The following is a 25467-nucleotide window of genomic DNA, read 5'->3' as shown; positions in this document are numbered from 1 at the left end:
TCGCTAGTCAAGGAAGTAAACAAACTGTTGAACGAACCGCCGCGTTTTCAGTTGATAGCTTTCACATTCTACATCTCAGTTATATTGTATTACCTTATATTACATTACGTCATATTGTATTATGTTATATTATATTATATTATGTTTCATAGTATTACGTTATAATATATTGCGTTATGTGCTATTACGTTATAATGTATAACGTTATATTATATTACTTTATAATATATTACGTTATAATGTATTACGTTATATTGTGTTATGTTTTGTCCTTCCTTCAAATACTGGGCAGAAGGCATACGTTACCATGATCGCGGACGGATACGAGCCGCGAAGCGCGAATGGTGAAGAGAAACGAGTCGACTATTTTTGAGAGATCGGTTGATCGTCGCTGTTGTTAATCGTCGTCAAGCGTCTACCGTAGTTAATCGTTAATCGTTATTCAACCGTTGTTAATCGTTTATTGTTATTGAGTGATAGAGTCTAATAAACGTTATTGGTTGTTGAACATATTTGAGTGTACCTTCAGTACCTATTACGACATTTTCTTTTTTTTTTTCTTTTTTGTACGTGGAAAAATCCTCATGGACACTCTGCTGCTGCAGTAATCACGTAACAGCAGAGTTGTGTCGGACTCCTACCGACTAAAACTCCACGATGACCATCCTATGCGTGTGACAGGGGTGCTCCAGGAACCTCTTATGAATTAACTTCTGTTGCACCCCCTTTTCGCGTCCTCTTGTTCGAGCCAATCCTAGTACCTCCTGACTTTTGAATTGGCGTTAGGAGGAGGTCCCCTAGATTGCCCCTAGCGCTGACGCTCCTTCCCGGCGTGGTCCCAAGGACCTCTCTAAAAACCGACCGTGTTTCGAGAATATTTTTAAGCTTTAGAAATTCTTCAAGACAAACGGATTGAAGACACATGGCGAAACAATACAGGGAAGTGAAAGTTATGGTGGGTCCTTAGGTTTATTGAGGGTCGAAGTGACGTTACGCAGGCTGGTTGTTGTCCGGTGGCGCGGGCTGGCGTGCAGATGTTTTAGGCGGCGTAACAACAAGGAAGATCCTACAAAATGAGAAGGGTGGATTAGAAGAACAAAGAAAACTCGAAGAAGATACAAAAGAAGAAACTACAGAGACAGAAGTCAATTCAAAAGGTATATTAAATAATAAGTGCGATTTACTTCGCACAGGACGACACAAGAGCTCGAGAAGCACATAGAGGACATGAAGGAGGAAGTGCAAAAATTAGAATTGCAACTCAATGAGTTACAAAAAAAAAAAGTATACTCCTCGAGGTATAATTACTCAGATACGTTACAGCGTACCTTCTTTGTTCCCTGATGGCTGATGTTGATCGTTGACGTTTATAATGAAAGAATTTCGTCAACGGCGCCATCTGGATCCTTGTTGAAAAATTAAAATAGCCGCAACAGCATCATTAAGCTCATCACCCAGAGTAGCTCTTGTTGCTGAGTCGTGGAGGAATTATTGTCATCAACGACATAAACTATACCAGTTCCGGTAACGTTCTTCAGATGGTCCAGGCACTCGAACTCGCAACATCGCTCTCCAACACGGAATTTCTTGCATGTCTGTAGTAAAAAGAAATCGATCAATTGTACAGATCAATCGTCACTCGACTGCTCGAGAATTCAGGTCATCCAGAGAATAGAATAGAGACGTGGAAAAATGTAGTGCGATCATCGCAGTGGGAGGAAATAGGGGGATAGGGACCAAATGAATGAACGAGATGTTAAGGACAACTGACGATAAGTTCTTCTTTTGTCGAGAATTGCATGTTTGTGAATGGTTTGTGGGTGGTTAGGTGGAGAGAATTGAAGAGTTTGGAGGTGACTGGAAGAGTGTTTTGGGCAAGGTAGATTGCAGAATGGTTGCGGTAGCATTGTGTTAATTATGAGTTTGTACATGTAATCTTTGTATGTATCACTACATACAACCTAACGTATATTTTTAATAATACATCAGAGTTTTAGTTATTTCATAGCTATGAATTTTATACTCTATAATCTTGACGTTTTATTTCACAGAAGCGTTTGAATATCCATAAAAATTAAATGAACCAATGTATTCATTATCTTATAGAGAAGATATATTATTTTTAATTATGTTCCAATTATTTATCATGATCCTGATTTCCTTATTCTGAAAATTTGAAAGGAAGTTTTGTAGTTTGATACTTTCAGCGACAAAGGGTCAATATTGCTTTAGTATATTTCGTCACATATACATGTATATCTATATATCCACCGAAAATGCGCTCTTGTAGACAAACGCTCGATTCGCGTCATAGCTTTTAAAGCTTGTCGCATCTCAATCAGTTGGAAAAAGTTTTTCCTGTAGCATATTTTATTTTTACGAATCAACAAGGTCTTTGTTTATTTCCTTCTTTTTTTTGCTCCAATTCCCCCATTGTTTTTTCAAGGATAGTATTTCAGAGCCATTAGTCAAGTTCATTGTAACAATAAACGTACGTTTCGGAAACATTTTGTGCTGTGAAACAGAATACACTAAAGTTTGAAGGTCACATCGATTTTCGAAAGTTTATAAATGGAGGTGTATGACAGTATCACCAGCTGTTGCTGTCCCCAAGCGCCAAAATACGTTCTGACTACTATTTTATGTATCTCACAGAAGTATGTCTTCATTCATCATCTCCCATGCCATCCACCAACGTGTTCTTAACATGTTATCTCCTAGTAAAATATTGATGTTGAGTCAGATATCCAACTGAATAATCTTTTCGGTGTCTACTATAAGACATTTAAAACCAAGGCTCGTACACACGTGTGCTTATACGTCAGATGTAATACTTAACACGAAACCTGCTTATATTAATATTAAATTTATGCATAGTAGGATGTTCGACCTTTGTAAAAATGAAATTATAATACATACAGTTTCACCGTGGAAAAGTGAATCTTTCTAGCATGTCCACGCAAATGCAGGGGAGGGGAGGACTGTGCATGCACCAAACAACTTTACGTTCGTAATTTTTCACACAAATGTACAACTGTAGGGAAAAAATTATCTCTGATTTTTCGGATGTTAGGAATCGACAATATCGCATAACGGAATGCTGTGTTCTACGTATTCTATTTTTGTTACGAAAGTGGTACAAACGAAGTCCACATAAGAATAGTACAACAAAATCGGTTGAGGTTAGGTTATCGCGCAGATATCGCGGCTTTTGCATTGGAAATCACGCAACTGCCAGTCTCGTCGTTCCTTGTAAACGAAAGAAAGGTATTGTAATCGGTCGAAATTAACATAAAACTCGTCGCATGCGACCATATGGCCTGAATGTTGAATAAACGAGAGTAGAGCGCGAGCTGTGTGATTCTAACCGTTTAGGCGGAAACTAACGATTGTAACCAGAGTCGAGATATATGCCAATATTACTTTGCTCGACAAAGCGTATAAGATGAGGAGAGAATCGCGATAAGGTAGAACAAGAGACAGATATTCTCTACGTAAGGCAAGTCTGTCAACTAGATTGAAATCCTATAGCTATAACTACAGTGAATCCATATTTCGGCGAATTGTCTTTTCACAAATGAAGCTTCTGAAGAACGGAATTGATACAATAACTACTGTTCATTCATAACTACTGTTGTAAGAATCTATATATTTGTCTATCTATATCTATATATATCGATCTATATATATTTGTCAGAATGTCATTTTATCAAAAAACCCATCCTCTGTAATCATAGTTTAACGAAGCATAATTAATAGAAGAGGTAGAGCGTTAAGTGGAGATGATTTAATCACAGTTAAGTAGATAAATCTCTATATTAGTCTCTTTAATTAAAATGTCCTACGTTTTATTTGCGTCATTTTTTTTCTTCATCCAATTTAAAATGTTTAAATAACAATAGCCTATACAATATAATTTTATGTAAAAAAATTGATTATACCATGTTTATTACAGATATTTAACATTTTTGTGTACATACAAAATTTAAATTATACCTCGCTTGAGAACAAAAATTCTATTTGTTTTCCTAACATGTACTAATAATTATTGATCAAACTAGAAAAAGCTGGAGGAGATTACTTAGGAAGATTACTTAGCATCTTATATTCCTGGCAAGGCTCGAACGTTTTATCTTCCTTTAGATTTTCCTAAATTTCCATTTCTCTGACTTGCTATTTTAGTTAGCTTAGTATACGTGCTATGCATAGGTATGTATAGTGTCATGATCGCGACAGTCGTGAGTTACCCACGCTTTATCCTCTGTAAACTATTTATAAAAGAAGAACAAATTACATGTTAGAACTTTCATTCAATTTACCAATACAAATAATTTTAAACAAGAAAAAAGACCTAATGCAGTGGTTTCAACTTAAACATATCCAACAGTTATTTACGAATAAATAGTATAAATCTTTTAGCAACATGAAATTCGCGATATTTATTCAAATATTTATATTTATAGTGCGCCATCAGCAAAGAAAACGTGTTTATCGAAACGTGTGCTATCGATTTTATGCTTTTGCCACGCAAACAGGGAAATTGCAACTTAAAATTGAATTCGCACTGCAAAGCGTTGACGTTACTACATCGATTACATACTTCAAAAGCACCGAAGGTATCACGCGGAATCAGAGAGATTCTATGAGAAGTTAAACGCATAGTCACCCTATTGGGAATAGGATTGCTTTGATTCGAGCTCGAACATAGGGAAAGCTGAAAGAATTTTTTGCGGGTCTTCCTTCTTCTCTACGTTGGATTTTATACATAACGACTTTAACCCTTTCAAGGAAATATGGAAATAAGGATTTTAGATAGAGAGATTTATCTGGAAGGAAATGGATAGAAAACGTAGAACCAGTTCCTGTTGGTTGAAAGATCTTTTCTCTTCGCAGAGATTCAAGCTTTAAAGAATTACATGTTAGAACTTTCATTCAATTTACCAATACAAATAATTTTAAACAAGAAAAAAGACCTAATGCAGTGGTTTCAACTTAAACATATCCAATAGTTATTTACGAATAAATAGTATAAATCTTTTAGCAACATGAAATTCGCGATATTTATTCAAATATTTATATTTATAGTGCGCCATCAGCAGAGAAAACGTGTTTATCGAAACGTGCGCTATCGATTTTATGCTTTTGCCACGCAAACGGGGAAATTGCAACTTAAAATTGAATTCGCACTGCAAAGCGTTGACGTTACGACATCGATTACATACTTCAAAAGCACCGAAGGTATCACACGGAATCAGAGAGATTCTATGAGAAGTTAAACGCATAGTCACCCTATTGGGAATAGGATTGCTTTGATTCGAGCTCGAACATAGGGAAAGCTGAAAGAATTTTTTGCGGGTCTTCCTTCTTCTCTACGTTGGATTTTATACATAACGACTTTAACCCTTTCAAGGAAATATGGAAATAAGGATTTTAGATAGAGAGATTTATCTGGAAGGAAATGGATAGAAAACGTAGAACCAGTTCTTGTTGGTTGAAAGATCTTTTCTCTTCGCAGAGATTCAAGCTTTAAAGAATTACATGTTAGAACTTTCATTCAATTTACCAATACAAATAATTTTAAACAAGAAAAAAGACCTAATGCAGTGGTTTCAACTTAAACATATCCAACAGTTATTTACGAATAAATAGTATAAATCTTTTAGCAACATGAAATTCGCGATATTTATTCAAATATTTATATTTATAGAGCGCCATCAGCAAAGAAAACGTGTTTATCGAAACGTGCGCTATCGATTTTATGCTTTTGCCACGCAAACGGGGAAATTGCAACTTAAAATTGAATTCGCACTGCAAAGCGTTGACGTTACGACATCGATTACATACTTCAAAAGCACCGAAGGTATCACACGGAATCAGAGAGATTCTATGAGAAGTTAAACGCATAGTCACCCTATTGGGAATAGGATTGCTTTGATTCGAGCTCGAACATAGGGAAAGCTGAAAGAATTTTTTGCGGATCTTCCTTCTTCTCTACGTTCGATTTTATACATAACGACTTTAACCTTTTCAAGGAAATATGGAAATAAGGATTTTAGATAGAGAGATTTATCTGGAAGGAAATGGATAGAAAACGTAGAACCAGTTCTTGTTATTACGACTTTATAACGGTGTTTCTTTAAACTTGAAACGATCGTAATAAATGTATTTACGGACGATGACTGATATCTGGTCTGTCTTAAAGTTTCAACTAATTAGTGCCCCGTTACTTTGGACGTTATGAAATGTTGTATAACCAAAGACTTATCTTCTCTTTTGGTAGTTACATAAGAGAAGACTGAGCCATTGAAACGCTCGAATAGATTAGCTGATTCGCTTAACGTATTTTTACTTCCGACGAGCTAAATACAAGAGCAGAAAGCACAAAAGGAATAATACAGAAACGTCAAACGTATACAGAAATATATTTCGTAAAAGCATTAGTACGTAACATGTCTTTATAATTCTATTTATGTATAGTAAAATGGCTTGTATCCATTTTCATGAATTATAACTGACATTTCAAAGCATTCATGTAGATATGTAACTCTGGTTAATTAATAATTTAACAATGCGTCATGAAACGTATCATTTTCGTTTCTTCCTTTGTTTCGTTATACGCGGAAACGAATTTGTAAATGACGATGTATAATCAACGATAACATATGACAGCGAGTATAATAACTGTCAGCAAAGGAAGACGTCGGTAAAATGATTGTGGTTGATTTCAGTGTATCGGTAAATAAGCTTTGACAGACGTTGCAAGGGGACTCGGTGTCGGTGAAACCGCGTCGATGAAATAATTGTCAGTAATTTAAAGATGACCCAATTTATTGATCTGTCTCCCCTTCATGGCGTTGTACGTCTCTCTATAAAACATATTCTACCTCGGAGGGCTGAAAAATTTAACTTGGTCTCACTGGACTGGACCGTAAGTAAGAAAATTGAAATGCAAAATCCACGTGTGAGCGCAACGGTTTAGATGGAAAGTTCGATAGGACAATTATGTATATTAGCCTGAAAGAAAGCTCGTGGCTTCGCACGCAACACGTAATTTCCCTCGCTGAAATAATCCTATTACAACGATACGATTTAAAATTTTCCTTAACAGATCTCGCAATGTAATTCTTCATCTACAATTTTTTATTCGGCCTGAAACAAGAGACTTTCGAAGCCTTATAGAGTCTCGCGAATCTAAAAGTCAGGTTTCAACGTATTTTCGCGTCTTATTCTATAATACTGAAGACATTAAAGGTGTCAACGATTATTGTCTCACTATGTACGTACATCAAACGAGTACTTACGTAAGAGACGAATAGAAATGGAAACAGCCGAGAATAATTGAAGATATTTGAATACGTCCCAGGCTATAATACAATTTCTCGTGAACCGTAATTGATTCGCAGAAGAGAATTGCTGCTTCTCACGACTAGCAAAGTGTTTCGCAAAAAAAATCGCATTTGATCGTTATGTTCATTTAGCATTTTTATAATAAAAGCGTAGAACACATGTACATACACATAATATTCCATGAAATGATTTATACAGACTATGAGTCTCGTTTTATCATATTATAAAAGAATGAATTTTTCCCAATAAATGTAACTTCATACAAAATCTCGTTTAAAAAATTCAGATTTTATTCTCATCAAATTAATTTAATATCGGAATATGTCATTTTAGTCGTTATAAAAATTTTATGTCAAAAAGCGTTCACAGATACATATATAAATAAATGTCCAATCCTATGCATTTATTTAAGCTGAAATCTGAACTGAAATATTTATTAACGATATTCTGACGAATATGTAATGAAAGATGAAAGCAGCTTCTTTTTATAGGATGGCTCATGCTTTTTACTCATTTTCACGAATGCCAGGTTTTAATACCCAGAAGGGAAGAAGCACAGATGCAAATATACGTTACCTTGCATGGAAAGACGTTAGATAAATATAAAAGTCATAACGTAGCTATTTACACATGGGGAATATTAATTTTTGTATGAAATATTTTTGCCTCTGAATTCTCATTATAAATGTACGTCCATTTCCTACGTTAAAGTACGTCTCTGCTTTGAAAACCTTCATTTAAATATAACGGTTAAGAAAATATTATTAGAGAAATATTAAAACGAGATGCTAAAAGAACGTTTTAATAAAGCACAAATTATTATTTGTTCTGCTGTAACTCCAATTTTATTAAATTCAAAATGAATCATTTATACACTGAACCGGAATATAAAATTTTATTCCGCAAAAGTCATAAATTTGAAAGTTAGGAACGAATAACAAATGAATAACCTAGTTTCATTAAAAGGCACATGTACGCCAATCCGCGTAATAACTTTGACACTCCAATTATTATAAAATATGTATCCTTAAGGGATTTTTTTGCGCGAATGCAAAATACTTTTCATACGTGCAACTGAATAAATGGGACGTGATTTTCAATATTTCTTTTTGTAGAATTTATAACCAAGTAACTTTTTCACAAATGTTTTCGCTAACATTTTTACAACGTAAATGTCTTCTTTTGTAATTAATAATTTCAACATTTCTCTGAACAGTTTCGTTGCGATAAAAAAAATATACAAAGCTTATGACGTGCTTGTTTAAAAATATTTATACGGAACAAGACTTTGAATTTGTCAGACCAATCGTCCTAACGAACGAATAAATTAAACGACTCGTAACAAAAAATTATTCCTGTCCATGTGTCTCTTTGTAAAAGTAATTCAAGGCAAGTTAGATGAATCGCCTATGTACCCTATTCGCGTAGCATGTGCTTTAACGACCAGCGTGCAAGCGTTAACGGTGTACTTTAGTTTCTCTCTGGTTGTGTTAAGTGTTTAAGTAATGAGCATATACTCACTACGGGTGGTTTGCAGAAGATCGCCTGGCACCACTTCGGCTCCGAATGATAGCAGACGCAGAGACTGCAAACCGCAGGTCCCGGCACATACATAAGACCATGTCGAATGGTTTCTCCTTGGAAGTCAGTACAGTCGTCGTCTGTAGCATCTAAAAACGATTCTCAGCTTGAATATCTTTGCCATTCGACGGTCGTACGAGCAGTTACGTTAACCGTTTCAACGCCACTCAGCGTGATCATGCTGTACGCGTAGTGTGGTGAACTGTGTCGCGATGTTTGGTTACGATTGTCAATTCACAACGCGCTCGGTTCCGAACGTAGCTTGTCGCTAGTCATATCAGAGTTTCCTCTCGTAATTACTTTTCTTTCAAATAATCGTAAACCAAATAAAGAAAAAACTAATGTATAAATTACCTCTTGAATTGGAAAACCAATTACAGAACGTCACACAAACAAAAGGTAAAGCACGAATATTTGGCAATCTTTTGACTCTTTAGTGTAACGTTTCTGATATAGCTGATGAAGTAAAGCGTGAACGCGTTGAACGGTATGTTTCGACAAAAAAAAAGAGCAGTGCAATCGAGTTGATCGGCACTTCTCGTAAATAAATAAACGAAGCGCTATTGCGCTTCATGGTACAATCCGATACGGATTTTTAAAACATCCCTGATACTGAAACGGCTAATAGCGTTACGAAAACGATCGTGCCAGGAAATTTTTGTTCGGATCCGCAACGGATCCGCATTGCGGCTGCCACGATGCTTCTACGTAGCATTGATGCTTCATCGATGAAGCACGATTGAAATTGGATATTCGATTTCTTACTGGGGAGGGAGTTTTCATATCCTGTTTACTGTTTCACTTCGCAAGTGTGCTTTACAGTATACGTTAAAACTTGAAATCGAGCTATTTGAGTTAAAGTCGCTTGAAGCTTGAAATGACGTTTAAAGGATATAAGAATAATAGAAGGCTAAAATTCAAAAGTGTATATACGTACATATACATTTCAATAAAAATAGCAGATAATCTCAAGTAAAAAAAGTAGATTCGCGCTAGTAAAATAGTTTCAAAATACTTGTGAAAAGTCAAACGACTTGACTAATTAAAAATGGATGTAAGAGCTTAAAGGACAAAGGCGTATAAGAGTATCAATTAAGTAACAAATTCACAGTGACAAAGAGGTTTCCAGTCGATCGAGTTCAAATAAATCGGCTAATTTGAACGAAACTTTAGATGCACGAGAAGCGACACTCGTCCTCAAGGACTACGAAAGTTCTACTGGGATGAATGAAAACTTTTGTCTGACCCGGTGTGTATACACAAGATGCGCGAATCTCGAGTACAGCTTGCATTAATTCAAGTAATTGGTTGATTTGATCAAATTAATCGGTTTAAGCAAATCACTTTGAGTTCAATTACCGGATGTCATCGATGCTACGTTGAAATGGCGAAGACCATCCAAGTAATTGATGTCCTCTGTAATTATTTGTTAATCATGCGCGGAATCAGAACGATTCGACCTCGTTCCAAAGCAAATCGTTACTAGGGTAGAGACGGAAATTAATAATTTGTGTCAATTGTTCGATCGTGTTCACAAATTCAAATGCGGTTGAGTGGCGGAAACCATTTATAATACGTCCCATACAGCGTAGATCGCATACACGTCTTAGGATGTATTTTTGGTACTTATATATACTCTATATATATTCTTACTCTATATATACTTATATGTACTCTATATATATTCTCTATCTTAGATATACCATAAAATATTTCGTGAAATCGCGTATTCGTGTCTAATGTCAGGGATTCTCTTTCCATAAGTCTGCGTTTTCTATATTATCTTTCTTCCTTATCAGTAGGCACTCTCACAATTTGTGATTAATACTGCTCGTACAGGAATGTTAGGTTTTTGACGTTGTAAAATTTCACGTGAAATAATAATGCCTATATATTGACTAATTTATCAATTAATTAAATCCGTGTATATCAAGTTTTCTATAATTTAGTACTTTCGTGTAACTACAGAAATTTGATGCAATATAAAACTTGATTAAAACAGCGATTCATTAGGAAACGAGAATAATGATGCAAATATTTTTTGTAGCCATTATATAGGATTTCGATCGCATAATTAATCAGTATCAACTTACCAGTCTTTGACGGAAGGGCAAAAAGAAGAGCAGACGGCACACAGACCGCAATCATGATCATTTTCAAGTAGAATCTCAAATTGCCGTACATCTTCGAAAATTTCGTTAGTCGTAAGGGGTCAAAGGATGATGTCCGCGCTGCGGAAAAGAGATGAGAAGCGGTTATTTCAACAACCACCGTGTAGGTACTGCGCTAGCCAGAAGTATCTGCGACAGAAATCAGAATACACTCGTTTTCGCATGGTTGGATCAATTTCGCGTGGGACTAACCTGATTGAACCTAACGCGGGATAATTGCTCAACTCACGACTTTAACCAGCCCGCTTGATTCTCTGTAAATGCTTGAAATTGACGCTTGGATTCTTTCCAGATTAACTAGCTTTGCCCCTCCCTCCCTTTATCTATTTTCTTAGATCGACTATCGACTGCCACAACATATTATCTTTCTTCTTTTCTTTTCTTTTCTTTTCTTTTCTTTTCTTTTCTTTTCTTTTCTTTTCTTTTCTTTTCTTTTATTCTAGTTATTAAAACTATACAAGTTAAACCAATCTAGCCTAAACAAGTAATGTCGTTATATATTCTTTTTTAAATCTATATATTGTTTAATAAATCGTAGTTAGGATATAGTAGCTGACAAAAATATTCGGACAAATATATTTGTAGAAACATTTTAGGAGTGTATTATGCATAGTGGCACCATTTAATACTGTACTGTGACTATCATGGTCGTGTTGGTATTATTCGAAACTAATCTGAAAATCTGTATGGAATTTGTAAGATATTTAGTACGAGTACTATGCATTACTGATATGTACACAACCGAGACGAGATAACGATCCATCGTTCATCGCTACGCGTTGCTAATAGCAACGTATAATGCATATATATCTCGCAAAGACCATAAAAGTACCCAATGGAAGCACGTTTAATATTTGATAATAATGTCCCATTACAGTTTCGTCATTTTCAATTAATTAAACACGACGACAGAAGATAAAATACGTAATACAAATCTACTCGAAATCTTTTAAACCTTACGGACGACCTTACGGACCTTACTTATGGTCTTTAAAAGCAGCAGGGATTAGCAGAATATTAACTGCGGATTTTTCTCGGACCGCAGCATGCAATATGAAATATGGTTATTAAAATGTACACTGGAAATCTCATATCCATAAGATACTCGTGCTTGTAGAACCTTGAAAATGAATTCTTAACCCAAATAGTCGACCGCGATACTCGAGAAATTTTGTAAAGCTGACGTCAATACCAATATGTACCGTCGTTGTGCTATTATTTCGTGATAAGCCGTATTGATTGCACTTCCATTTCACGGAATTAATTTTTCCACACAAAAAGTGATAACGATAATCGAAAAAAGAAAAATATACTACCACTTTTTACACGAATATACAATTTGCAAATTCGACGGAACGATCGGATTTAATTATTTTTTCGATATTTCAGACATCAAGTTCTATTTACACATCGAACGTTGAAATACGGCGAAATACAAAATGTACAAACTACTCTGGACATTAATTAACTTTAAACGTTATTGATTAATTAAAGAAACTAACCATTGTGTTGATTTTTACATTTTGAAAAATTGTTATCCACTTTTGCTTTGTTTAAAAATTGAAAAAAATACGTTTATTGTAAGTCACGAGTATCTCTTTTATTTATTTAAACTTTAGATCAAATATTACAATTTATAAATATATCATTTATTTAGATATACTTGTAATATCTGTTTTATAAGTTTGTACAACCATTTATCTATTTATCTATTTTATTTGCACATAATCTTTAAAGACTGATTTTGTAAAGAATAAAAAATTATGATTCTATTTAAAAACGATCGTGTCAGACTCAAGTGATAAGCGATATATATTTCAGCGATATATATATATATTCAGATTTCACCATCACATAAACGGTGCTATTGGAAACGTTTCACAATAGACGTCTTATAAGCGCCTGCGATGTCCGTCATATGTAAAGCTATACCACTGAATCACGGCCGCCATTTAGTGATTAAGGTCGATCACTTAGAGTTGTTAATCCGACATAATGGCGAGCAATACATCGAAGACATTATTGGAAAGACAGTTACAGTTTAATTTCATTGAGCTTATTTGCAAATAAATGTGTACAATATATTTTAGAGGTTTTAAATATTATTACTGACTAAACTTCGCGTCTGCGCATCATCTTTCTTTAACTTTTTTTGCATTTTCTTATCGACGCATGAAGACGAAATGCGTAAATTTTATTATTTATTTAAACATTACTATATTGTGCTCAAAGTAGCGGAATATCGTTCTATTATCAATATATGAAGAACTAAAAGAATTAAAAAAGAATTACAAAAATATGTAGTTCAATCAATACTTCGTGTATTTTTCTATCTCCACAAGACAATATCCGGACCAGTTACGCTTACAGTATCGACAAAGATTTGTCCAGCCATACGGAATAAGTCGTACTCAGTAGTTTAAAAGTATTAACCGCACGAACTCCAGAAACACTTTTGAAGTAACTTTCGAACCAATAAATCCCCGAATTAAGAACTGTCATATTTCGTCTCTATTTATCGAATATTGTGAGAAAATGCAAAAAAAAGAAGTTAAATAGAAAAAGTACTTGGAAACTTAAAAGAAAAAATCTCGAAAAATCTCTTAATACTTTTTACTGTCGTCTTGAGACGCACCATATGTTAAGCTTCTTCGTAGTTACAACTTTTACCAGGGCAGGGACACAGCGCAGCACACCCTGGAGCTCTGTCCGGCGTGGGGGCTGCCCCGCTACACCCTGCGGCACGCCATAGGGGAAACGTTCACCCCCTCAGCGATTGTGGAAGCGATGTTGAGAGGGTCACAGGAATACGAGGCCGCCCGCCTCTTCTGCGAGCGAGTTATGCTCGCGAAGGAGCGAGCGGAAAGGGAGAGAAAGAAAAACTCTCACCCCTGCAGGATAAGACGATGGAGAAGGATGGCAGTCAGACGACCCAGAGCCGCCCCGCCACCACCCCAACGGACTACGACCAGAAGAAGTGACAGCAATAGGGGCAACGACCTCCCCCTAACGCCCACTCAATAGCCGGCTCGAACAAGAGAACGCGAGAAGGGGATGCAACTGAAGTTAATTCATAAGAGGTTCCTGGAGCACCCCTGTTACGCGCATAAGATGGTCATCGTGGAGTTTTAGTCGGTAGGAGTCCGACACTACTCTGCTGTTACGCGATTATTGCAGCAGCGGAGTGTCCATGAGGATTTCTCCACGTACAAAAAAAAAAAAAAAAGTCAACGCCTACACTTAAATTTTAAATAAATGTTTTTAAATAAATGTTTAAAATAATACATTAAATGTATTAACTTTCTTGCGCAATTTCATTTAATTTCTTACGATATGGAGGGTTTAATTACGTTTAAGATATCTATTTGAATCTTTTAAATTCAAAGTTTTTTAAAAAATTATCTTAAACTTTATAAAATTAAATCGTTTTTCCACTTTGTTGTATCATAAAATAGTTACTTAAATTCAAACCTTACCGTCGTCTTGAAATATTCTATATTTTCCTCGTCTTAAAAAATCTCTCTACAGAAAGAATAAAGAAGAATAAAATCCCATACGTTAAATTTCGCGTGATTGATGGAATACATAACGATAACGAGAACTAACTAGCGACAACAAGCAACCATTAGCAAGGACAACTGGCGACTATAACTGTCGTCTCTATGATGTATGGCGACTAAGGAGAACAGCCAGCAACTACGGATGACATGTAACAACCAACTGCCCCACTTCTAAAAGGCAACTAACTTGCAAACCCTTTGATGGTTTCTGTAGCGTAACCTAACCCCTTGAACGTGGTTAAAGAATGTGGTCGCCGCTGGACGGCGGTTTAACAGCAGAGCGATCTCGCCAATTCAAAGCTTGACATTACAAACTACCGAGAATCATTAGGCTCGTTATCGAGCATCTAGCTTTCAGAAGGTGCTTTATCATATGATATGACTTCACGATATTTTTATAGCAAGAAGAATGGCCAACCTCTAACAAAACAAATTTTTACTAAGTGCTGCATGTGAGCTGCAGGCCGGCCTACTAGGGAAATTTGACGAATGAATAAACTAAAATATATACGAATATATTCGTTATATCATAAAATGCCCGCATTATGTTCTCTAGCACCATAGAGGAAACTAAATTTATATATTAAAAAATTGGTATACCTGTTATAAGAGAGTTAATTAAATTCTAACCTATCGATGACTCCATAAAAACCTTTATTTCCTAAAAATGTATATCTTCCAAATTCTCCTTAGAAAGTATCATAGAGAAAATATGAAACCTGAAAAGTACATCACGCTGATGCCTGATGTGTCCGAGCGACACATTCCCTCCAAACAAGCCCCCAAAAACCAAAGGGAGGTCTTCTTCGAAGGACGTGAGAGGGTAAGGGAAGCAATGGGAACGATGATCACGCGATATACTGGCGGCGTACGTATAGAACGGCTGTTGCGAGAGAGTTCGCAAGAAACAAGAAGAAAAAAGGAATCGTAGGCCGACGCGACCATACGCTGTCGACGGACAAACAACGACTGAGCCTAACTGAAACGAACTTTGTCGCAGTATGAGCACAGACCACGTTCGCGGGTCGATCGAACACGTTCTGCGCCTTTCCTCGGCACCAGCGTCAAAACCACCCTCGACGAGCGCAACGCACTGGTGCACCTGCAATATTAACCACTGGTCTTTCCTTTTTCGCGCGATATTATATCAGCACCTATGATACCATTTCAAAGACCGCAATCAAAACATTAAATACCGCATTAAAGCCATACAATAATTCGCAATATTCATTCGTAAACGTTATTGTATATGTGCTTAATTAATCGTTATTATGTTTCGAATGATTTACTACCTCATATTCCATAAGCAGATATATGGTTCATTTTCACCTCAAGTACGATATAATTTGTAACAAATATTTATAATTCACAATGTAAAATATTTATAATTCATTGGAAATATTATTCTATCACGGTATAGTGGTCAAATTTCACATAAATCACAAACATATGGTAGTCAAAAGCTATACTCACGACATGACAAATCATGATGATGTCATGAAAAATGGCGTCCGTCCATATATATTCAAACGCAACGAACAAGTTCGAACTTTTCGAGAATAAACGATTTGTTCGATAACATCTGTCGCGAGCTTCTCTTCCTTTAACGATAACAATTGACAACTAAAGCTCGAGAGGCTCGTAAGGATGAACAGCGACGAGTATCTAGAAGCTATGTACTCACCTGGGCAAGGAGACTCCAACACCAAGGACGTTGGAAGTTTCGAGAAGCGAAGATGGAAACTGAAGTAGCACGTCAGGTCAACTCTGGCAAAAACTGCTAAAGAAAGAAAAATCCAACTAATTTGTTTCCAACAATAAAATGAAATTAATTTGTTTCACAAATTATTAACTGGATATTATTCAAAAATTATTCAAAATTCGCTTGATCGATTCACGGCCCGGATACTTGGGTCATACCATTTTGGTAATGGACGAAAATGGCAGAAGGAAGAACGACCGTTTTTTTCATATTTCTCTTTCCCCGGGAAACGAAAGAATGCCCGAGCACCTTGTTTCATTTCTTCTCGACATCAATTTCAATCTTTTTAAACGAAATATAATCTGAACGATGAAAAGTTCATTCAAATAATGCTCCGCGCCAGACACTCACGAAAATTAAGAAGAAACACGGAAAATTCGCGAATAAAACGGATTTCTTTGTCCCAGTGAGATAATAAATCTCGTACACGTATTGGTTTTTAAAATCAATATATCCACCAATGTGCACTCGTTTAACAAGGGTGATGGAACGTGCCAAAAATCTCTCAAGACGGTCTTGGCAACGGAAGAGTCGAAAATGTCACAATTATGAATGAAAAATTCGAATAGTTGCTGATTTTACAGTCGAAACCGATAAAGAACTCCAGATATTCCCCCAATTAATTTACAATAAATTCGCGAAAATGATCGATTGCTGACGTCATTGTATTCTAGAAAGATTGTAAAACGATAAGAATTTATTGAAAAAACTTATATTCGATGATAACACTTCTAATAAGAGTACTAAGAGGAGCGATTCTGTACTCACCTTCCTGCCTCGAAGTACCGAACGCAATTAACCGTCCGCCCAGGATGGAACCGTTCGGAACTTTTGTAAGTCACTGCACGGCCGCTGCCTATGGTGGAAATGTAATAGATATAAGTACAGAGCGCGTGAGCGAACTAAAAACGCGATAGAGAAGTAGAGAGAGGATGTTCCGTCCTTGTCTAATGACGCGCACTTGTACAGGAAATATGTAACAGGGGTATACGAGCAGCGTCAGTGTCCACTAGTGTGCATGCCTCATTAAACAAGGACAGGAAGTATCTATACATGGTGTTCTCTTTCTATTTCCATGTTGCATCCATCTTACTATACAGTACACACACTCAGCTATTCTATCATTATATTTGTGCGTTGCTTATGTGTGAACCAAACATTTCCATGGCAACAAATCGTTTGTCTCTTGTTTGATGCTCGGTTTTCAACGGAGTTGAAAGAATTTTTTGAGAGAAACGTAATGGACGGGTTGTTTTTAAAGTAATAAACGGAAATTCTCGTATCCATTGAGAAACGATAGGCGATTTGAAAGTGTCACTATGAACGGTGATTTATCGATGCAAGGTAGTATGAATAAGATATTTTATAATCTGCGAAAAAAGGTAAGGAATATTCTAGATTTTAGATTTTAGAATTTCCACGTCACAGACGAGTGTGTTTTGTTATTTGATTTGTAATATTGCTGCAGTTCTCTTAATAGCTGTTCGTTTCATGCGATACTCGCACATAGTATCTATGACTTTTGCTTCTAACAATTTTTATAATTAGGCTGTATCAAATATTTTTAACGTTCGTGTTTCATGAAAAATCATGTGTAACTCGTTGAATTCGCAAATGTAACAAAAAATTACATGAAAAAACTTATATTATTGTAATGAAAAAATAATTATATTAGGAGGAGAGTCATATTTCGGAACGTCATCGGAACATATTATACCTTGTATGTGATTATTTGGAACACAATGGGTGAGTATATTATAATTAAAATATATTCCTAGTTCCAATTCTCTTGAATAGTGTCAGTGACCAATCGAAATAGAAATCAGTGGACATCGTGGAAAGAGAAGGCGAAACCAAATTTGAAAATTCGACATCGGTAATTCAGTAGTTAAGAATAACTCAATCGATAATGTAGATTAACTAGTTATAAACAAATATATGAAATATAAATTCAAATTATTCTTATCCATCTAAAAATTGGAAATTAAAGAGCAGAAGACAAGAAATTATCTTCGAGGATTTATATAGTAAATACATTCTTTTGCCTGTATTACCTAGAGATAAAACAGTTGTTTGATGGTTATCTTATAGTGTTCAGTCATTGCGAAAAATATTTTTAATCGGTTAAAAACTATAATTAATTAAAAACTACATTTCTTTAGGTATATAGACATTAGCGATGTATTATTCCGGGAAGCTCGTCTATCTCCCGAACATCGGGTCTGCGACAACATCGATTTGGAAATTATCGTTGCAGAGTATGAAAATTATTACAAGATGAAATTTCAAAAATATCCCATATTGTGTAAGAAAATAACTGGAAGGGAAATGACGAGGGAAGTGACAAATGCAAGCAAAACGTAAGAATTTAAATTATTTAACGATATTAAACGGTATTCAACGTATCGTATTCAACGTATCGTATTCAACGTATCGTATTCAACGTATCGTATTACAATATGATCCAGTGTTTGTAGAAGTATTGAGACAAAAGCCAAATCTGTTAGTAAACAAGCGAGAAGTGAGCCTGTGAAAGAGACGAATCTACAGCAGAAGATAACTGATGACAATACGAATCATATTAATCTCGGAATGACAGTGACGTCGATATTTCCCAATGAGAGTGATGGACGTTCATCAGAAGAGCTATTTAACGTCCCAATGGAACAATCCATGCAATCGAAGATATTGAAATGCATTGAAAAGCTTTATTCAGATAATCCGGAATTACGAAAGATTGCTGAGGACATCTCATGCGTAAGTTATTTTCGATTAATATACGTATCGTAAAGCTTTTAAACGATAAAATTCCCGTCGATAAACCGTTCAACGTATATCGACGATGACGTGATTTCAGTAACGCTTCAAATACCAAATTACGTAACACTTACTTAATATAGAGAAGACGCCATTTTATCTTTGTATCGTCACAGGAGATCATAGTAAACAAATTAAATGTACATTGGGATGACGTTATAGGCCTAGAAGAATGTAAAACCGCTGTTAAGGAGGCCGTTGTGTATGCCCTTAAGTATCCTATCTTTTTTGATGGCCCGTTTTCCCCCTGGAAAGGTATTTTGCTGTACGGCCCACCTGGTACAGGAAAGATACTCGCATTCTTTTCATTTCTGTACGTGTTTACAAGAAATATACAAAACAGGGAAAACGAAGTTAGCGAAGGCAGTCGCGACAGAATGCCATTGCACCTTTTTTAACATAACTGCCAGCTCATTGGTCAGCAAATGGAGAGGCGATTCCGAGAAGTATATACGTGTAAGTTGCTTTGTCTCTGTAAGTTTCTTTGTTCCTTTGTCTATGAAGGAGAGATTCTAGGTATAAAAAGATTTGATTTTATTTTTCGTCATTTATATATGTCGGATCAGGATTCGAATTGTGGGCGCGCGACGACTCTTCATGTGGACTAGCCATCGTTTCACAAAGCCGAGATTTTATTTACACGTATATACAGGTCTATCACTAAGCTTAACAAATAATAAGTACAACTAATAATAAGTCTAACAAACACTAAGCCTAATGAATAATACGATCTACGAATAATTAAATTAAATAATACTATTAGCAATGTTTGAGTTCAAACGAATCCACGGTCACCGGGATAACTCCTTACTAAGCGAAACTAACTTAGACGCAAATGCGATCGTCGAAAATGCTCGATGTATCACTCTCCAAGGCAATCGCAAGAATGCCAGCCTCGTGGAGATTTTTCTCCCTGTACGATTGCATTTTGTTTTCTATCCCCGTTTGGAAGCATCGAGAAGGTTCCAAACGCCGTTGCTAGGCACACTCGTTGGAAGCATCGAGAAAGTTCCAAACGCCGTTGCTAGGCAGTTTCTGCCTGGAGTTTTGGTTACTAAATACAATGTATGTCCCATTGCATCGGCACCTCCGAGGCAACATCACACGTGGCTCGGCCCGCTCTCGAGGCCGCATGCCGCCACAACCACACTTCTCGGAAAACACATACAACCACTCCAGACCTCCGTTAGATAAAACATCCATCCCGTGACCGTGGCTACGTTCAGCGACCGATTGTCACCTCGAACCCAATCTCGCTTATTACAAATCTTAAACAATTACAACTATAATAAAATCTAGGCTAAGGTACTAGAGGATGTTCCCAAAATTTCCAAGGAAGGGCTTCGGCTTTCCTTTCATCTCCGACACGGCCATCCTGACTATCACACGTCCTCGGGTGTACCTTCGTACAAAAGGAAACAAGATTAGTGTCATTGTGATTAGCATTCAAAGTGCCAGTTGCATTCTGCGTGCTTTCAGTCGGGTCGTAATGACATGACGGACCATTCTCGATTTCACACCCAAATGGGTCTCATCCTTCGAATCGCACATACTCTCAAAGTTCGTTACATAACCAGCTTCGTAACACGATCGCTGTCAACACTAGACCGCCTCCAGCCTCGTGACATTGTCACTGTCGGTACTAGACCAGCTCCAGCTTCGTGACATCGTCGCTGTCGGTACTAGACCAGCTCCAAATCCGTGACATTGTCGCTGTCGGTACTAGACCAGCTCCAACCTCGTGACATTGTCGCTATCGGTACTAAACCAGCTCCAACCTCGTGGCATTGTCGCTGTCGGTACTAAACCGGCTCCCAGCTTCGTGACATCGTCGCTGTCGGTACTAAACCGGCTCCCAGCTTCGTGACATCGTCGCTGTCGGTACTAAACCGGCTCCCAGCTTCGTGACATCGTCGCTGTCGGTACTAAACCGGCTCCCAGCTTCGTGGCATCGTCGCTGTCGGTACTAAACCGGCTCCCAGCTTCGTGACATCGTCACTCCCAGTGCCTGACCGCACTGAACTCCGTCCCATGGCCGCACCTGGGCTCATATAATTCTACGATCCTCTGGGATCGGGGTACTCACATCGCCATGGTCACTGTTCTCGTCATCACAACAGACATCCAACTCCGCAGGAATGCGACTATCCGGCATTTTCCTTAACCTGTCATGACTGTACTTGTATGACCTTTTCCCATCCAGTGTTTTCAAGGTATATCGGTCTCCTTCCAGGACCTCCGATATCACAAACGGACCCCTGAATTTTGGATCCAATTTTGTCTGGTTCCTTTCTTCATTTTGGCGTAGTACCAAATCACCAGGATTAAACCTAACTACTTTAGCTTTGGTTTTATCGAATCTCTCTTTGTCATACCTAGCACTAGTTTCCATCTCTTTTATTGCCTGTTGTCTTACACTGGAGATATCTATTTCTTTTTCCTCGATGTTATCAGGTAGTAATAAGTCATACGGTCTTGCTGCTCTACCAATCAATAACTCTAAAGGACTCGATTTGGTTACGCGGTTGATGGTGCAATTCAAAGCCAATTGCATCTCCCCGATCGCGTCTTGCCATGAACGCCCGGTCGTTTCTACCGTTGTGAACATATTTTTTAACGTGCTCATAACACGTTCTACTTGCCCATTGGCCCTACTTGCACCGGTCGCGATCAAATGAACTTTGATTTGTTTGCTTGCACAGAATTCTTGAAATTCCCGGCCCGTGAAACATCTACCCTGATCTGCTATTATCCGACAGGGACTACCGAACAAAAACACGGCGGACTTAAGTGCCTGGATAACGCTGAGCGAATCCAATTTGCGTGTGTGATATAAGTGCACGAATTTCGTAAAGGCATCGATCAAGACGACGACATACTCTTTCGAGTCATTCTTGCCACTCAGCTTGCCCGTTATGTCCATATGCACCGTATGCCACGGTATGCCGGTCTTAGGTATAGGATGCAGTTCAGCCTGTATTTTACCTGAACTAGCCTTCGAAACTCTACAAGCATGGCAGTTCTCGACAAACTTGCGAACATACTTCGCCATTCCCTCGAACCAATAATACTCATAGAGCTTCTCGAGCGTTTTATCCCATCCTAAGTGCATAATTGACTGATGCACATGGTTGATGACGGACCATCTAAAACCTCTCGGAACAATGGGTAAGCAAAGGGTTCTGCCCTTTCGTTGTACTTTACGGTAAAGTGTACCGGATCGCAGTTCGTAGGTATTCGCGATATCTTCCGCGAGCTCTTCGTTCTGTAATTTATTAACGATTTCGGAGATTTGCGGATCGCGACGTTGTTCCGCTAATAGCCAGTCTTCGGAGATCTCGGCCAGATTAATCTCTTTCTCTGCGACCTTGTCTATCATACGGCGATTCAAGTCTACGGGGTTTCGCGAAAAGAAATCTACGTGGGCCATTCGTTTACCCTCTCGATACATGATGTCAAAATCGAATGTTTGCAAATAAGCCCACCACCTATAAACCCGGTCGTTTAAGTTTACTTTGTTGCTGGAGGCTTTCAAAGAATTACAGTCCGTAACTACTAAGAATTTCCGTCCATGTAAGTAGTGTCGGAAATGCTTAACGGCGCTTACTACTGCTAGTGTCTCCAGTTCGTACGAATGATACCTAGATTCCGCGGGACTGGTCCTTTTACTATAATATTCGATGACTCTGTTTTCCTTTTCGACTCTATGCATTAAAATAGCTCCATACCCCTCCGAACTAGCGTCGGTATGTAGCTCTATGGGACGATTGGGATCAAATATCATTAACACCGGCGCGTCGGTCAGAACGGAAATTATCTGTTGTCTTATCTTTTCGTGCCTGTCCGTCCAAGTTATGTGCTTGTTACTAGAAGTAAGTGCGTACAAGGGTTTCATCACTTGCGAAAATTTAGGAATAAATTTTCGGAAGTAAGAGGCCAAACCTATAAACTGCCTAAGCTGTGTGACGGTCGACGGTGCAGGTAAAGAATTCAAAGCTTGTATTTTTCCCGGGTTTGGACGAACTTCTCCGTTACGAATTACATATCCCAAATAAAGTACCGACGTCTTCAGAAAAGAACATTTAGCGAAATTGAAAGAAAATCCGGCGTTTACGAGAGTGTTTAGTACAGTGTGCAACCTTTCTAGAGCTTGATCTATTGAGTCGGCGATTATTAGAACGTCGTCCAAATAAACAACGACATACGAATAAGCGAGGTCGCCTAAGGCCTTGAAAATGGCTCTCTGGAAAACGGCTGGTGCATTTTTCAACCCAAACGGCATCGTCACGTATTCGTATTGACCGTCGGGGGTAACGAACGCAGTATATTCCGTCGAGTTAGGGTGAATGGGGATCTGGTGAAATCCGCTAGCCATGTCCAGGCTAATGAAGTACCTCGCACTCTGCAATCTCGCGATTTGGTCAGCAATAAGGGGTAAGGGATACCGATCCGCGACCGTATTTTTATTCAGCGCTCGAAAATCTACGCACAATCTGTCTGAGCCGTCCTTCTTCTTCACGAGTATTATAGGGCTCGCGAACGGCGAATTACTAGGTTTTACAATTTGTGCTTTAATTAACTCGTCTATCCTCTCGCGTACTATTCTTCGCTCTTCCACGCTAAGCCTGTAAGGGCTTCTCTGCACGGTGACGTTGGGATCGATTAGCCGTATTTCCAACTGGCCCGTACTGACGCGAGTACGCGGGAAACCCGTAATGAATGATTCTTTAAATTTTTCGAGAACAGAGATTAATCGATCTTTATAGTTACCGATCACATCAGTGTCAACCTCGTTAATGTTGACCGCATCTTCCGCGACTTTACCACAAGCGTTAACGACCTTTGTTTTACAAATAACAAGGCTATCTTGCGCGATATTTACGTCGAATCCCTGGCTCAAAATCTCGCGACCAATCATGATGTCGTATTTTAGGTAATCGTCAGCAAGGACATGAAAAACTATCTCCAATGTAAGATCGTTAATACGAACAGTGGACAAAATCTGAAGTGTACTCTTAATACAAGTATTCCCGATCCCCCGCATCACTACCACATCGGTTATTCTTTTACCCGAAAATTTCGAGGCTAGGGACTCTTTGATTAACGAACACTCGGCCCCAGAATCAAAGTAAAATGGATACGACTCACCCAGATGGCTTAATCTACCAGCCGGAGCTTCTACTACACAGGAGTCGATCCGGCGTTCGTCAATGGAATCGTAGTTTCTTTTCCGCGATGATGGGCAATTAGGCGCGATATGTCCCTCCTCGTGGCATTTGAAGCAGGTCACCTTCGACGATGCGGCTGGTCGTTTTTCCTTCGGGTTTCGTATATCCTGCTCCTTCCCCGTTTGTGTTTGCAGGCGACACTCCGTTCTCCTATGTCCGTGAGCACCACAGCGGTAGCACTTAATCCGAGGAACTGATAGCCTGCTGCGTTTAGCTTCAGGTTCCGTTAGTGAATTTCTTGGCGAAAATGTCGGCTGATCGTTGTAAGGGGGAATCCTCATTTCATCATGAAATTGGTCCTCCGTCCTGATATTATTCGCGAGCGTTACAATTACAATTACAACTATAATAAAATCTAGGCTAAGGTACTAGAGGATGTTCCCAAAATTTCCAAGGAAGGGCTTCGGCTTTCCTTTCATCTCCGACATATATAAATAGAATAGTTGTTTGGAAAACGAAATGATATCATATTCGTGATGAGGCAATGAATTTAAGGAATTTCGAATATAATATTTAATGAATAATACATTTGTTAAACTGAACAGGTTTTATTTGAACTTGCCTATAGTCATTCGCCTACAATTATTTTTATCGACGAGATTGACTGGATCGCCACAAATAAAGGAGACTGTATATTGTCTGAACCTGCAAAGAGATTCAGATCAGAACTTCTTTCTAGATTGGATGGATTAGTGTCTAATGAGAATTCTAATGTAGTTCTTCTGGCTACAACTAATTCCCCTTGGTACGTATATCACGTTATTTCAATGTTTTCTAAGTAGAAAATATCGTAATATTTCTCCAAATTCCAAATATGTTATTGTGTTGTTTGAAGTATTCCTTCATTATTATTAGTATAATAGAACGATAATATTTATTGTAAATATGTTATTAGGGACATTGATGCAGCTTTACTCAGGCGTCTCGAAAAGCAAATATACGTATCATTACCCAATGAAGTTGCTCGACTTGGTATATTCAAATTATACCTTAGCAACCAC

The 25467-nt window shown here is 37.7% G+C and overlaps 2 protein-coding genes across 4 annotated transcripts; one reads left to right on the top strand and one right to left on the bottom strand.

Moving 5' to 3' along the window:
- Nucleotides 1-1025: 1025 nt before the first annotated feature.
- LOC117215889 lies at nucleotides 1026-18082 on the bottom strand. Of its 3 annotated transcripts, none has more exons than XR_004489235.1 (6): nucleotides 17190-18082; nucleotides 16344-16439; nucleotides 11022-11228; nucleotides 8869-9017; nucleotides 1329-1595; nucleotides 1026-1066 (listed from the first exon to the last, which is right to left on the bottom strand). XR_004489235.1 is itself a non-coding variant. In XM_033462451.1 (4 exons), the coding sequence occupies exons 2-4, from the start codon at nucleotides 11110-11112 to the stop codon at nucleotides 1419-1421; spliced, it is 417 nt and encodes a 138-aa protein (XP_033318342.1). In that variant the 5' UTR covers nucleotides 11113-11228; nucleotides 16344-16490; the 3' UTR covers nucleotides 1161-1418. The 3 variants fall into 3 exon arrangements, 1 of the variants encoding a protein (XP_033318342.1); XR_004489236.1 differs by having other exon boundaries at nucleotides 16344-16436; XM_033462451.1 differs by lacking the exons at nucleotides 1026-1066; nucleotides 17190-18082 and having other exon boundaries at nucleotides 1161-1595; nucleotides 16344-16490.
- LOC117215891 (katanin p60 ATPase-containing subunit A-like 2) lies at nucleotides 17741-25263 on the top strand. Its single transcript, XM_033462458.1, has 7 exons — nucleotides 17741-17803; nucleotides 18097-18167; nucleotides 18584-18781; nucleotides 18890-19178; nucleotides 19322-19523; nucleotides 19582-19694; nucleotides 25012-25263. Exons 1-7 carry the CDS (start codon nucleotides 17741-17743, stop codon nucleotides 25246-25248), a joined length of 1173 nt encoding a protein of 390 aa, XP_033318349.1. The 3' UTR covers nucleotides 25249-25263.
- The last annotated feature ends 204 nt before the right edge of the window (nucleotides 25264-25467 follow it).

This window comes from Bombus bifarius, unplaced genomic scaffold (genome assembly GCF_011952205.1).
Source record: "Bombus bifarius isolate JDL3187 unplaced genomic scaffold, Bbif_JDL3187 scf7180000009832, whole genome shotgun sequence".
Classification (NCBI taxonomy): domain Eukaryota; kingdom Metazoa; phylum Arthropoda; class Insecta; order Hymenoptera; family Apidae; genus Bombus; species Bombus bifarius.
This window is presented reverse-complemented; position numbering and strand designations above follow the sequence as displayed.